Source organism: Argentina silus (assembly GCF_951799395.1).
Source record: "Argentina silus genome assembly, chromosome: 6".
Classification (NCBI taxonomy): Eukaryota; Metazoa; Chordata; class Actinopteri; order Argentiniformes; family Argentinidae; genus Argentina; species Argentina silus.
This window is the reverse complement of record NC_139660.1, coordinates 20,604,360-20,619,140: the sequence shown is the minus strand read 5'-3', so window position 1 is coordinate 20,619,140 and position 14,781 is coordinate 20,604,360. Positions and strand designations below refer to the sequence as shown.

Here is a 14,781-nt window from a genome sequence, read left to right as displayed (position 1 = left end):
TTTTAGAATTCCATTCACAGTGTGTTGTGACCCTCGGGTAAAATGCACTATAAATTCAAATAAACTTCAATAAACAGTGGCGGTGTTTCATATATAATGCATACAGTGGTCTGCGTTCCATAACTCAACTGTTCTGCAACAGGCGAGGGTTCATTTTTAGTGTTTATCTTATTTTATTTAGTCAGCACTCCTGGGGAGAGATTCCAGATTTAGCACGTCCCCTGGCTCAGTGTTCAATAATGGATAAGGATTGTGTGTGTATGTGCATGTGTGTGTCAGTGTGTGTGTCTCTGTGAATATGAGTGTGCCCGTGTGCGTGCGCGTGTGTGTGTGCGTGTGTGTGTGGCTCAGAGTACACCCGGTCTCCCATATAATCTGTGGGGTCAATGATATGGCAAGCTATTCTTGGCAGGCTCTTGTGCAGAAGTTTGTGGGAGTACTTATGAATTCATTTATGTATCTACCCATAAATGTTTGCCCTCATATGTCTGCAAAGGTTACTGTGATAGAAGACATCTCTTTTCCATTCCTTTACCTCCTTTACTAAAACCAGCAGTATTTGGAGAAGAAGTGTCTCCTATTTATGTGATATCAATGTACAGTACTGCAGGGGAGGCTGGTGGAGCTAGAAATCGAAGGACGGGCTCATTGTAATGCATGTTTGATACCATTTCTCATTCCATTCCATGCATTACAATGAGCCCGTCCTCTGATTTCTACCTCCACCAGCCTCCCCTGATGTACTGTAACACAAAACGACTCAATCTGTCACCGCGATTACAATTATGTTCTACGTTCAGTGAGGGTCTATACAACAAATAGCAGAGGAAATGAAGCCAGTTCCAGTGCATCTGACAAACAATTGGGTGAAATATCCCTTTACATGTGATTGATACATCTCTCAAGTAAAGTGGAGTGTTTCAATTTTCAAGTTTATTTGTGTGTGTGTGTGTATGGCCGTATGTGTGTGTGTGTGTGTGTGTGTGTGTATGTCTATGTGTGTGTGTGTGTGTGTGTGTATGTCTATGTCTATGTATGTGTGTGTGTGTGTGTGTATGTGTATGTCTGTGTGTGTATGTCTATGTGTGTGTGTGTCTGTGTGTGTATGTCTATGTATATGTGTGTGTGTGTGTGTGTGTGTGTGTGTGTGTGTGTATGAAGCGTAGAGGAGACACAGAGGGGCTAGGTTAATCCTCTCAGGGCTCCTTTCTCAGCTGATAACCACAAGGTTGTTTTCCTCCAGTGCCTCTGTCCTCATTACCCTGCTGGTGCTTGTTTATGCTGTCTGTCCCCCTCAAGGACCCCATGACAGGCCCTGTCAAGGACCGTTCTACACTAGTTCCTGTTGAGGAACTTCACTGTGTGTGTGTGTGTGTGTGTGTGTGTGTGTGTGTGTGTGTGTGGGTGTGGGTGTGGGTGTGTGTGTGTGTGGGTGTGGGTGTGGGTGTGGGTGTCCTTCCGCGTGTCTCAAGTTACTGCGATGGGAATTCCACAAAGGCTCGACATTATATTAGGGAAAACTACTGGAGTAGTGTGTGTGGGTGTGGGTGTGTCCGTGTGTCCGTGTGTGTCCGTGTGCGTGTGTATGTGTGTGACTGTATGTGTACAGTATGTGCGTGTTTGTGTGTGTGTGCCTCTCGAACCTTGAAGGAAATGATGAAAACAGTGTTGTCTCTAAACAACAAAGTGTGTGTGTGTTTATAGATATCCTGTGACAATCCCTGGAGGAGCATCATACTGTCGCTGGGGAAACAGGTGGTTTCGATGGTATATAATGACTGTTCTTACATCAACTCTCTCTCTCTCTCTCTCTCTCTCTCGCTCTTTCTCCCTAACCCTCTATTTCGCAGTGTGTATATTGGTTTAAATGTCTTCACTCCCTTCCTTTTCACAGTCTTGCTCTGAGTCTTTTTCCACCATCCATCTCTTCTTTGAATTTGAGAATAATCCATTGTAAGTCTCATGGAAAATTAAAAAACAAAAAAGGCTCCAGTTCTTCCTCTTTCATTTCTTGGGTTCTTCTTTGGGTTCACCCATACAAGTAATTTTAGCTTCAGGGATAGTTACTCATCAAACTTAATGTGTACCGAAATACACTGGTCTCAAGCCCACAGAGGAGGACAATGAACAAAGACACAGGAGGGGCGTATTCTGAGAAGTATTCTGATTGTGTTTACATAAACTGTACATAGTGTTAATAATAGACACAGAACAATAGCCAGGGTGATGCCCGGGTTTCTAGGCTGTATAAAACACACACACACACACACACACACACACACACACACACACACACACACACACACACGACTAACCTCCTCCAGGGAATAGCTGTGACAGACGGTTAAAGGGAATTGTACGCTTACAAAGAGAAGAATGTTGAATAAATCTAAATGAAGAGTCTCTCATGTTCTCTCCACTCCCCACCACCCTAAAGCCCTCAATCTGCACCTAAGGACACTTCAGGGATGTTTGACAAGTCCGTCCACCCTATCATTCAACTTCATTCTGGTTTCATCACCATGGCATCTAAGTGGAACAATCCCCGGAGTATCCCTCGGTGCTCAGACAGAACGACTCAGCACTTGAACAGAGAAACCATCTCTCCCACCGGCATTCTTGTATGCTCCACAATCATTGAATGTCTCAATCTATCATCTATTAAAACCAACGCTGCAGTCAACAGACCCGCATCAGGGTTGTAATGTAGCATCGGACATGGGGCTGTGTGTCTCCCCTTCCCCCGGCCCACAGGGTGTGTGTGTGTGTGTGTGTGTGTGTGTGTGACTGTGTGAACGAGAGATAAACACACCGTGTTCCAATGCTGTCTTGTCTGTTTCCATTGGCCTCGTTATTTTCCCTGACTCACCCTCCACTGGCCCCTGCGCCCCACCACCCTGTCAACGTTCTCTTGGCAGGCTCAGGACGTTCGTCAGAGGACTATCCCTGAGAGACATGTCAACAACAACAACAACTACAACCTCTCCACTCAAAACATCTGTTTACGAGCGGCCTAACATGATCTAGAGTATGGCACTTAAGAGCAATGCATGCGAGATGATTAGAGTCAGAGTACCATTACTTTGAGATATGTCAACAACAACAACAACAACTTCTCCACTAAAATAACTGTTTACGAGTGCCTAACAGGAGCTAAAGCACTTAAGACCAATGCATGCATCATGAGGACCATCACTTTGAGATATGTCAACAACAACAACAACCTCTCCACTAAAACAGCTGTTTAGAAGTGCCTAACATGAGGTATTGCACAGCACTTAAGACCAATGGATGCAGCATGACCTATCCAAAAAAACCTGATTGCAGGCTATATATTGGATTGTGCTTCTGTACTGTTAATAAATATGGATTGATGACTTCAAAGGTCACCCATGTCGATAGGAGAAGATATTATGCTCTGGGTAATTCAAATTCAAATTCAAAGAGTTTCATTTATGACTTTAACCCTGGCCTCGTCGTCCCTGGCCTGCTCTTCAGACTTCCTACGAAAGAAAAACAACTCCCTTTGGACAACTCTCAGTAATTGACTATGCATCCGGCAGTAGATTTCATGTAGTGCTGTATTTCTTCTGCCTCTGTGTCCTATAGCCAGTTATGATTCAGAAAACATTGTCTTCTCATCCAATCTAACTCAGTCCTCAGATTTCCAGTATATGTAACATGTAAAAACATTCTCCCTTCACTTCAAGATAGCAGCAGTGTATGAATGTATTCCAGTAGGGAGTCAAGATTATGTTTGTTTCTCTCATAACATTGTTTTGTTGAGCACTCAATCCACCTGCAATGTCCTCTCTGTTGGAAAAACAACACTGACCCTGAATCACCCAGGATCTGAAAGGATTAGTGATGATGGATTAATTAATACTGTGTTGGCAGTCACTGGACGACATGTAGTCAATACAAACAGGCAAAGTTGGACTGACGCAATCCAACAATCTGTCAATACAGCACAACCGTCCATTGTGATAGCGCAACCCCTCATAAAATTCCAGGATGAGAGGCACAAATCATTATATAAAATAAAGCTATGCCATATTATTTCAAAATAAAGGCAACCTCTAAAGAAAAAGACCAACAAAAGTAGGCCTATTACATTGAGGAATCTTATGGGAAAGGAGACTGTTTGACCTGCAAAAAGCATTGACACTTCGGCTGTTAAGTGGGCTATGGGTGGCGTTTGTCTACAACCAGGAATAGTTCAATGCATTCTGCCGTTTCTCTCGCTCACAGATGTTCAGGACCAACACAGAAAGCAGCTCTTCACAGGATCAGTTACGAATTGACGTTGATGTATGAAATGACTGTCAATTCACCGGGTATTTAACAATCAGATCGACTTGGAGACAGGGGCTGTCCTTTTCACGCACTGTTGAAGGAACCAAACAACGTCGCGTAATTTACCCAGGAATAGACGGACGGAGGGTAATTATTGAAGGCGCTTCAATTTGAAACACTGGAAGGCAAGAGGCGACATGGGTAGTCTACAGTTACATGCGACGAACAGCATAATGTCTGCGGCAAAAATGTGTCTTTAAAACGCTTATGAAAAACAACTGAACCAGAAGAAGTTGGTTATACTGTCAGTCCTCGAAACTTCACAGATGAGAGTGGTGGTAACCGTGTGCGCATTCTCGTTTCCATAACGAAATCAAGCATAATGGTTACGCGCACGTTTTGGATTGTGAGGGCTTGAATCGAAGATGGTCTGTTGTACTTTTTGTTTCACGATATTTTATTTTACTTACTTGAGTTCAAAAAGAACTGTGTAGAGCATTCGTGGAATTAATATTTTATTCTATATCGCCCTTCCCGCCGTGCAAATGCTGGAATGGCTCGTTGTTTTCTGCATTGTGATCCTGGTGGCTGTTATTTGGCCAGGCTCGAAATACTTTGGTACCGAGAGCCAGCCGGACGAACTTCTCCAGGGGCTTGGCATCTCAAGGCGGCAAACGAAGGAGAGGGTCTCGGAGAGGCGTGTGTCGGACCGGGGGGTCGAAGGTGCCCAAACTGTCGCAGCAGGTGAGAAAGTCCCCACGGCCGCGCTGATATGCAAACCCTCCGCGCTGGCCAACTATCTCCTCAAACATTGCAGGACTTTCAGCAATTTCTCGGCGTGCACGGGATGGACTTGGCGGGCGAGTGCTTTTCTTCAGACCGTTTATGGCGCATGCTGGCCGTACCAGAGTCCGGTCCATTTCGTCCGGGACCACCTACAGATGAGCGATGATGGACTGGTGGCGCTGGATTGGGCAGTGTCCGTCGCCGGTGCGTCTTACCACAAACGGAGGAGAACCTCCAGTAATTCAACGTGTCCCATTCTCCTCATCATTCCCAACTCTTTTGGGAAAATTACTAGAAATGTGCTGAAGGTAATGAATGATGACGACATATGATGCAATATTGATGCATAGGCATAGCTATAGCTTATGTAAACAAACAGTGTAATGAATGTGTTGTTCCACTGTGTGACTGTTTGATAGTTATTGCCGACTTCTAAGGCTTGATCATTATGCATTAATTGAAACATGCCTTTTAATCCTGGTGTTTGGTTACAACAGAGTCTTTCACACCCATATGCTAAGACTGACATCTGGTCTTTATATACAGTGTAGCCTATACTTATTTTAATTGTAGGTGGATAAACCGCTGTTTTGAACAACCATCATCATCGTGCAGTGTTACCACAGTGCTATTAATGTCTTTGAGGTTGTGGTCAGTCTCAGTGGAACAGAACCAAGACTTAGATCTGCTCAGGGAAGACACCAGCCTCCCCTGGTACTGGTACAAGACTTAGATCTGCTCAGGGAAGACACCAGCCTCCCCTGGTACTGGTACAAGACTTAGATCTGCTCAGGGAAGACACCAGCCTCCCCTGGTACTGGTACAAGACTTAGATCTGCTCAGGGAAGACACCAGCCTCCCCTGGTACTGGTACAAGACTTAGATCTGCTCAGGGAAGACACCAGCCTCCCCTGGTACTGGTACAAGACTTAGATCTGCTCAGGGAAGACACCAGCCTCCCCTGGTACTGGTACAAGACTTCGATAAGCTCTGGTTATTCTGAGTAAAGTGAATGTTATCCTGTGTGTGATATAGAAAAGCAGACTATACTGTCACCACACCAAATTCACTTCCTTGACCCATAGTCCCACAATGCAGTACTAGGTTAACATTTATTCATTGACCGAAAGGTCAACAGAATTATAAATGTTGCTATAGGGTGACAAAATGCATTACAAAATATGTTACATGTTGATAACATGTTGCCTACATGATCGCATCTCACCCCCAAGATTGAAACGTCAGATGAAGCCTAAAAATAAGATATAAGATCAAAGAAATAAGACACATAACTGACAAGAAGAAGAGACACACAACTTGATTTAAACAAGTTTCGGTCATTGGGTTTCAGCAGGTAAAATCCCCTCTGACCTGCAACACTTAAGAAGAGTCTTAATAAACTAGTCCTGTAGTCCAGGGACAGATATGAAAATGCTTTCGGAAAGAGAAGCAGATGATAAAAGGAGATAGGAGGAGGAGCGGTGGAAAGGTGCCAGAACCAATGTAAGCTCATTCAGCTTTGGGCTTTTGGGCTCCAGCCATTGCGTCAACTTCTTGGCAAGCTGAGGTGGAGAGAGCAAGAAAATGAATGAAGGAAGAGACAAGGCTGACCGTAAAAACCAAGCCTTCAATGCTCTGATTGTAATTGAGGGAATTTTTTTCTGTCTGGAGCTGTGAACGGTTCATTTCTGCTGCTGCACTTGAATGCCTATTGGCTTCTAATGAGTCAGCCTGGTTTCATCTACTCTGCTACTTTGTGAGCAATCCATCACAACCCTGACTGCTTGTAGCCTCTTGTCAACAAAAGGAACCTTCAAAGATTCACACACTGACTTTCAAGAGCCTGTGAGGAAATAGCAATGAGATAAAGCATTTTTGGACGAGACAGTGAATGCTTTTGTGAATGCTGTCTTTCACATTGGTAGAAAGAAAGAGAGAGAGAGAGAGAGAAAGTGGGGGATGGTAAGAAAAAGAGAGAGCTAATTGTGAATTTTGTCAAGGAGAGAGACAGAGAGAGACAGAGAGGGTGATGAGGGGAGAGAGAGAGAGACAGAGAAGGTGATGAAGAGAGAGAGAGAGAGAGCAAACTTCAAACTGTGTCACGTGTCTTTCTTTTTTTCTGGGTCAACTCCAAGTGTGTATGCATGAGGGCAGTAATGATGCGGTTAGTGGGTTGTGCTTGCACACACACACACACACACACACACACACACACACACACACACACACACAAACACACACAAACACAGCTGTGTGTAGAGGCAAGGGAGGGTTTGTCGCTAGGGCGCTGTGATGTGTCACACCAATTAACACTGCAACTGTCACAGCAGAGAAATTCTCTACACACTGCTGTGTGTGTGTGTGTGTGTGTGTGTGTGAGAGAGAGAGAGAGAGAGAGAAAAGTAGAAAGAGAAACCATTCATGTGTTTTCAGAGGGATCAATGTGTAAGTGGATCTTCTTTGTTTGGAAGACATTTTTGAACCAGCACGTGGGTAGGAAAGTATACCACTCACCTTCTCCTTCCAAAGCTTTGTCTTGCATTGAAAATCAAGGCATTTGTGAGAATGATTGTCAGACTACTCATCATATCTTATGGTGAATGGTGACTTACATTGCAGTGAGTGCATACATTTTTGAGTATATATGACACTATGTATGTTCAGTATATATGATACTATGACATTGTTTGTCTGTCTAGTACAGGGGTCTCAAACTCAACTTACCTGGGGGCCGCTGGAGGTAGAGTCTGGGTGAGGCTGGGCCGCATCAAGTATTCCACAAAAAAAGGGTTTTAAATATTTAAAAAAAAAACCTGCCGTGAAGAGAAAGGTTGGCGACGAGCACAGAGAATTTCAGGAAAAATTCGCTAATTCGCGTTGGCTAACTTGTCAACAAACACCACCGGAAGCTGTCACAAGCCTGAGCTATGGTAGCCCATAAGTGCTAAAAAAAAATATTAAACGCCCAGCGGCAAAAAGGTGCGTGTGAGAAAAACGTGCGGGCCGCACTAACACTAAACAAAATATCGTCCCGCGGGCCTCAATTGATTAAAGCAATATGGTGGAAACTAGGTGGAGCTACCAATCTCATTTTCCAATCTAAATTTCCTGATTGACTGAGTCCAAATACTGTAGGACAGGAAAACCTTTTGGGAATGAATGAGCTTCATCTTCTGTCTTTCACGGCCTGTGAAAACGGCTGGCTACAAGACGAAACTCAGGGCCATAGGGAGCTACCCCATATCTGCCCCCCCCCCCCTCCCTCCCTCCCCCCCTCCCCCCCTCCCACCGCACACATCCACCATCCACCGCATGCCTTTAATATGCTGGAGCGAGAGAACCAGCGGGACTCCCAACACCTGCCATTGACTGTCTGTCATTTCATGTCACTTTTATGGCACTTCAGTTTACTGCTCTTCGTATAGATTCTAATCAGGATAATAAGTCATGTACTGTACAGGCAATAATCAGGATAATAAGTCATGTACTGTACAGGCAATACACACACCCCCGTGGTTGACATGCTGTGTGTGTGTGTGTGTGTGTGTGTGTGTGTGTGTGTGTGTGTGTGTGTGTGTGTGTGTACAAAGTGTGTGGGAGGCTTGGTGAGGGCGCCACAGAAGAATGTAGAGCAGATAGTACGGAGGTGGAGAAGCCTGCACAGACAGACACACACACACACACACACACACACACACACACGCACAACTCTCAGCATTGTGACTGAACTGTACTGTATGTCACAACACAACTCTCAGTAACACACCAATCAACATACTGCTAATGCCTTCATAATGCTGTCATAAGAATGAATGAATACCCTAGTGGCAGTTGTCTGCCAACGCCACTGCAGCTGATGACAAGCCCCTTCACATGCAAGGGTTTGATACCATTCCTTATTCCGTTCCATGCATTGCAATGAGCCCGTCCTCCGATTTCTACCTCCACCAGCCTCCCCTGTTCACATGTGAGACCTGCCCTATCGTTAGCCTGTTGGAACAGCGGTGTGGTGCACTGGAAGTCACGTTGTAAGCTAGCATTGTATTGCTATTCATTTTGACTCACTTAGGCACAGGGTTAAAGGTGATCTGCTTTCTCCGTGTGAGTTTTACAGCCTTGTGTCCAGAGGGTGTAGCCACCATATGGTGCACTCCACACCAGGGGAGGCTGGTGGAGGTAGACATCGGAGGACGGATTCATTGTAATGCATGGAGCGGAATGAGGAATGGTGTTTGATACCGTTCCTCATTCCGTTCCATGCATTACAATGAGCCCGTCCTCCGATTTCTACCTCCACCAGCCTCCCCTGCTCCACATTTAGGTTGCAGACAGTAGACTACACAGCAACATGATAAATGAGGAAAATATGTCATATTTGTTTGTAAGACTGACCAATGACTGAACTTACTGGGTCCCATAAACTGTAAGACAGACATGTGGAATGGAACATTTTGTTCAAAGCGTCGCTTGTAGCCCAAGTTCTGAATTCAACTACATCGATATTTCTATATATAGTACTGGGAGTCATTCGAGTGTTTTTAATCCAAAACTGGAAGGCTGATTAACTTGATGGAACTCATCCAGAGTTGTGGCTTTGCTTTTAATGAAGGTGATGTTATTCCATTGAAATGACTCATCCGCTGTACTACTGTAACCAATGCTTTTGGCAAGAGGAGATGTGTGGGTGTTTGCATGTGCTTGAGGAATGTGGCAGTGCGGGTGTGGGTGAGCTCTGTAGGCGTGTGTGTGTGTGTGTATGCAAGTGCACGTGTGCACAGGCGTGTGTCTGTAGTATGTGTGTGTGTGTGTGTGTTCATGTGTGCGTGTGCGTGCGCGCGTTTGTCCTTCGACGCGTCTCAAGTCACAGGGATAGGAATTCCACACAGGCTTGACATGACATTATTTTAATAGAGAAAACTACAGGAGAGCACTAATCCTCTCCTTTACCCTCTCTCTCCATGTTGTACCTCACAACGCATGGCTAACACGGCTCCTTCTTGTTCTGTTACAGTCTGTCTCACACACTGTCTGTCTCGCCTGAAGCCCTTTCACGGCCCATTCCGCCACAGGGCTCACTTCAATGTCGAATGTTGATCTGCGTCTGTCAGGATCAATTCCATTCACAAGTCTGAAGCCCGGCGTGTCATTTGAGCGGAGAAATGCAAGCGTGTGATACTGTAAAATTCAATATCAGGGCTGGAATTGGAATCGATTCGAAACTCTGGATTTACTAATCTTCGCTTGCTACCTTCGTCCGTGGCATCTCACTCACTCTTTCCGCGTATGAATAAAACATGGAGGAATAGATGGACGACAACAGGAATGCAGGAACAAATGAAGGAATGGTTTCATAGTAATGGCTTAACTGTCTCAAAGATCTCCTCTACTGTAGAATCACTGCAGTCTACGTTCTCCCGTTCTCTGGTGTGTTCAGTGAGACTCTTCCCTGGCATTGATGCAAATAGGGCTCTGTATGAATGGCAGCATGGCGTGCTCTGTGCTACTGCAGCTTTTCTCAGCTCTGTAAATATTTAATGCAGTGATCTGTTACACCCCCTCCTCTCTGCTGTCTGCGCCCTCTCCTCGGCGCTCTCTGGAGCCTAGGCTGGGCCACTCTGAACCCCCCTCCTTGGTGCTCTCTGAACCCCCTCCTTGGTGCTCTCTGAACCCCCCTCCTCGGTGCTCTCTGAACCCCCTCCTTGGTGCTCTCTGAACCCCCTCCTTGGTGCTCTCTGCACCCCCCTCCTTGGTGCTCTCTGAACCCCCTCCTTGGTGCTCCCTGCACCCCCTCCTTGGTGCTCTCTGAACCCCCTCCTTGGTGCTCCCTGCACCCCCTCCTTGGTGCTCTCTGAACCCCTCTCCTCGGTGCTCTCTGAACCCCCTCCTTGGTGCTCCCTGCTCTTTGTATTGCTGCTTGGTTTGGTAACCTAAATCTGTCCAATAGGAACAGACTTGGAGGTCTTGTTAAGGTGGCCAGTAGGATCTCAGGGGGGAGTCAGGCCAGGCTTTCAGACATTTCTAACAGGCAGGTCCTTAGGAGGGCTAATGCCATATTGGTCTGCCAGGACCATCCACTGCAGAGGGAGTTTCAGCTTTTGCCCTCAGGCCGTCGTTTCAGGGCACCTAGTAGGAGGACTAAAAGATTTCATGTTTCCTTCATCTCAAGTGCTATTGATATGCTTAATGGCAAATAGCACTTTGGCTGTATTCCTTGTACTACCCCTGCATATTTTGCACACTTGCACTTTTTGTACTTGGTATGAATTTTTCCATTTCTCTGAACTAGCTCTGCCATTTATTGTGTTGATGTTGTCGTGATGTTGTCCTTTTTGTGTTCTGTCTTTGTGAACCCTGGCTGCTAAACTAATTTCTTCTAGGAGATAATAAAGAAACCATGAACATTGAACCTTGAACCCTCCTTGGAGCTCTCTGCACCCCCTCCTTGGTGCTCTCTGTATCCCCTCCTTGGTGCTCTCTGTACCCCCTCCTTGGTGCTCTCTGCACCCCCTCCTTGGTGCTCTCTGCACCCCCTCCTTGGAGCTCTCTGCACCCTCTCCTTGGTGCTCTCTGTACCCCCTCCTGGGTGCTCTCTGTACCCCCTCCTTGGTGCTCCCTACACGCCCTCCTTGGTGCTCTCTGTACCCCCTCCTTGGTGCTCCCTACACCCCCTCCTTAGTGCTCCCTGTACCCCCTCCTTGGTGCTCCCTGTACCCCTTCCTCAGTGCTCTCTGCAGCCCAGGCTGGGCCACTCTGGCAAAGGACTTTTTGCAGAGTTTTGTGGATCACACTATATTAACCTTGACTTCTTGAAGGGCTTGTTCTTATCATTCAGTCCACTTTAATTGAATTGCCTCTTGATGGCCCAAAATCCCAATTGGCAATCAGGTCTGGGTGAAGTTTGATGAGCAGTCGGTGTGATTGTCATACTGATGGAGTTGGTGATGGTGTTAGAGAGATAATGATGTATGATACCCTAGGATAGTTCCCCGAAGCCTTTCTTATTCAGGAGGCAGAGAGACTTCAGCTCCGTATCATCTCCTAGGCTTTAGCTCTGCGGCTACGTGACACGGTTCTGAATTCACCTCCCACTGCAACCGATGTCTTCTCTGGGTCTTCCGTTGTTCTACTTGTGTAATAACACAAATAACTTGTGTAATAACGGCTCAACTCCCTATGTCATTCAAAGTAAGCACTAGAGTACTAATCTCGTTCTTAGGCGACTGAGCACAGCGCAAATACGCCTGGAATAACGACAACTCAAACTTGGCCTTCATGGGAGTGAACTCAGTTACTGACTTTATTTGATTTTAGCGACTGTGTGTGCAAGCACTGGGGAGGGTAAACGAAGGCCAAGTTTGACACGTTGGTCCACCAGACCTTCTGAGGCATATCGGGCGGAAGTGCCTGGGAACGAGATTACTAACAACAACAACGTTACTACACAGCTATAGTGGCAACTTAACGTCAAGCGTTATGCTAGAATCCTGACTGTATGCTCCATCCCTCCGTCCCTCCCCTCCTCTCCTCTCCTCTCCTCTCCTCTCCAGCTGTGCGAGGCGGCGCTGTCCCACGGCTACCTCCCCGTGGTGTTCAACCGCCGCAGCCACAACGCCACGCCCCTCAGCACCATCAAGCTGCAGCAGTTCGGTGACCCGGGGGACCTGCGCGAGGCCGTGCGCTACGTGCGCTACAGGCAGCCCGCCGGGAGGCTGTACGCGGTCAGCGAGAGCACCGGGTCGGGCCTGCTCCTCTCCTACCTGGGCGAGTGCGGCTCTTCCAGCTACGTGACGGCCGCCGCCTGCCTCTCCCCCATCTTCCGCTGTCAGAGCTGGTTCGAGAACGGGCCGAGCTGGCCTCTCCACTGGGCCCTGGTTCTCTACCAGAAGATGTGCCTGAGCAGGTATGGAGGGGGGGGGTGGAGGGGGGGGTGGGGGTGGAGGGATGGGGGGATGTAGCAGAGATGGTTTAGAAGCCACTCTCCTTTAATCAGTAATGTTTGCATTAGACCTTAAATACATGCATGTTTGAACCCTGGTTGGTCACGGAAGGGATGGAGAGAGGAGGAGGGAGGCAGAGACCCTAGGGACAGAGAGAGAGGCGAGAGAGACACAAATACAAACCTTTCCACTGGTACTCTGCCTCCCCCAGCACAGACAGGGAAGGAAGGGGTGGGAGCGAGAGAGTAAGACAGAGAGAACCCTAACCCTAAGAAAGACGAAAAAAGGAGGAAAGAATGAAAAGGCAAGGCATGTCTACTACAGTACTGATGTGGTATTACTGCATACATCCAGCTAACTTGTAAGAGCAATTTAGAATACAGTAAGGAAACCATAGCAACCGGTGGCCTGTCCACCTGAGTGTTATTGATCCCACAGGAGGCTCTGTGACTCCAGTTGTGTTGTTCAAATCAATGCTAACAAGGGCCTTCCAGATTGATTTGCTGATTTTCTGTGTGTGTGTGTGTGTGTGTGTGCGTGCGTGATCACTCTTATGTACTGTAGGTACAGGACAGTGCTCGGAGAGACAGTGCACACAGAATCTCTATTTGCCAGCAGTTCCCTGCATGGCCTGGAGGAGGCACTGTTCTGCCAGCCTGGCCCCACAGGAGCCCCATCAGCAGGAGGCAGCGTCAGCAGCAGCACTGGGGGTGCCTGGGAGGCCTACTGGGAGCGCAACGAACCCCTCAGGGACGTGGACGAGGTGGCCATCCCCGTTCTGAGTGTGTGTGCTCAGGACGACCCTATCAGAGGGGACCCCCTGTCCACGCTGCCCCTGGAGCTGTTCGAGAGCAACCCCCACTTCTTCCTGCTTCTGACAGGACGGGGGGGCCACTGCGGGTTCTCTACCCAGCCTGAAGGGGGCGCCACCGCCAGCGGTGGAGCCGGCGGCAGCGGGGGCGGGACCCCCGGGACCAGCTGGAGCCACCGGGCCCTGCTGGAGTTCTTCCGGGCCACCACGGACTTCTTTGCGGCCGAGGAGCGGTCCAAGCAGGCTGCCAGGCGGCGGGGCTTGGGGGGCAGCAGCGGGGGGAAGTCGTTTCGGGACCGCAGCGTCAGCACCTGTAAGCGGCTGCCCGCCTGCTCCCACAACATCCACACCATCTACAACTGGCAGAGGTCCTACACACGCTGAGCTCTGGTGGCGGTGTGGTCACGGATGATGATACACATCGTATCCATGGAGCTTTTGGAAGTGCTCAAAGCGCTTGAGGTTGTAAATAGGGAGGGTTCACTCACCTCATCAACGAACAATGTGAAGCCTCCAACTCCACTGTGTCGTCGTGGTTCTTAGGGAAGGCTGGTGGAGGTAGACATCGGAGGACGGGGCTCATTGTAACGCACGGAACGGTAATGAGGAACGGTATCAAACTCATTCCGTTCCATGCATTACAGTGAGGCCCGTCCTCCGATGTCTACCTCCACCAGCCCTCCCCTGACTGACAGTTATGATGGTTCAACAGAGTAATAATCCCACAGCCCGGTAAGAGACCGAACACCAAACACGGTGAGGGTTATCAGGAGAGAATAATTCCATTCACACTATTATCACCCACCAGGCTAACTGACACACTGGCTAACTGACACACTATAATCATACTACAGGCCAACCGACACGTTGTATTCTGATGTTGCTGATTAAAACACACTCCCATGGAATCGTCCAGTAACAGCAAGCACTTGGTCCCACTCCTGTGGCCCT

At 47.7% G+C, this 14,781-nt stretch overlaps 1 protein-coding gene across 3 annotated transcripts; it reads left to right on the top strand.

Moving 5' to 3' along the window:
• Positions 1 to 4,694: 4,694 nt before the first annotated feature.
• abhd15a (abhydrolase domain containing 15a) lies at positions 4,695 to 14,340 on the top strand. Of its 3 annotated transcripts, none has more exons than XM_083671404.1 (4): positions 4,695 to 5,040; positions 5,123 to 5,390; positions 12,630 to 12,982; positions 13,584 to 14,340. In XM_083671404.1, the coding sequence occupies exons 1-4, from the start codon at positions 4,850 to 4,852 to the stop codon at positions 14,212 to 14,214; spliced, it is 1,443 nt and encodes a 480-aa protein (XP_083527530.1). In that variant the 5' UTR covers positions 4,695 to 4,849; the 3' UTR covers positions 14,215 to 14,340. The 3 variants fall into 3 exon arrangements, with proteins under 3 accessions (XP_083527530.1, XP_083527529.1, XP_083527528.1); XM_083671403.1 differs by having other exon boundaries at positions 5,114 to 5,390; XM_083671402.1 differs by having other exon boundaries at positions 4,695 to 5,390.
• Positions 14,341 to 14,781: the final 441 nt, after the last annotated feature.

What these genes read in the sequence shown, in the direction of transcription:
- abhd15a (XM_083671402.1), top strand. Translation starts at nt 4,842, where the DNA reads ATGCTGGAATGGCTCGTTGTTTTCTGCATTGTGATCCTGGTGGCTGTT. An exon ending in TTACTAGAAATGTGCTGAAG is followed by an intron (nt 5,391 to 12,629) that starts GTAATGAATGAT and finishes TCTCCTCTCCAG; the next exon opens with CTGTGCGAGGCGGCGCTGTC. An exon ending in CAGAAGATGTGCCTGAGCAG is followed by an intron (nt 12,983 to 13,583) that starts GTATGGAGGGGG and finishes TATGTACTGTAG; the next exon opens with GTACAGGACAGTGCTCGGAG.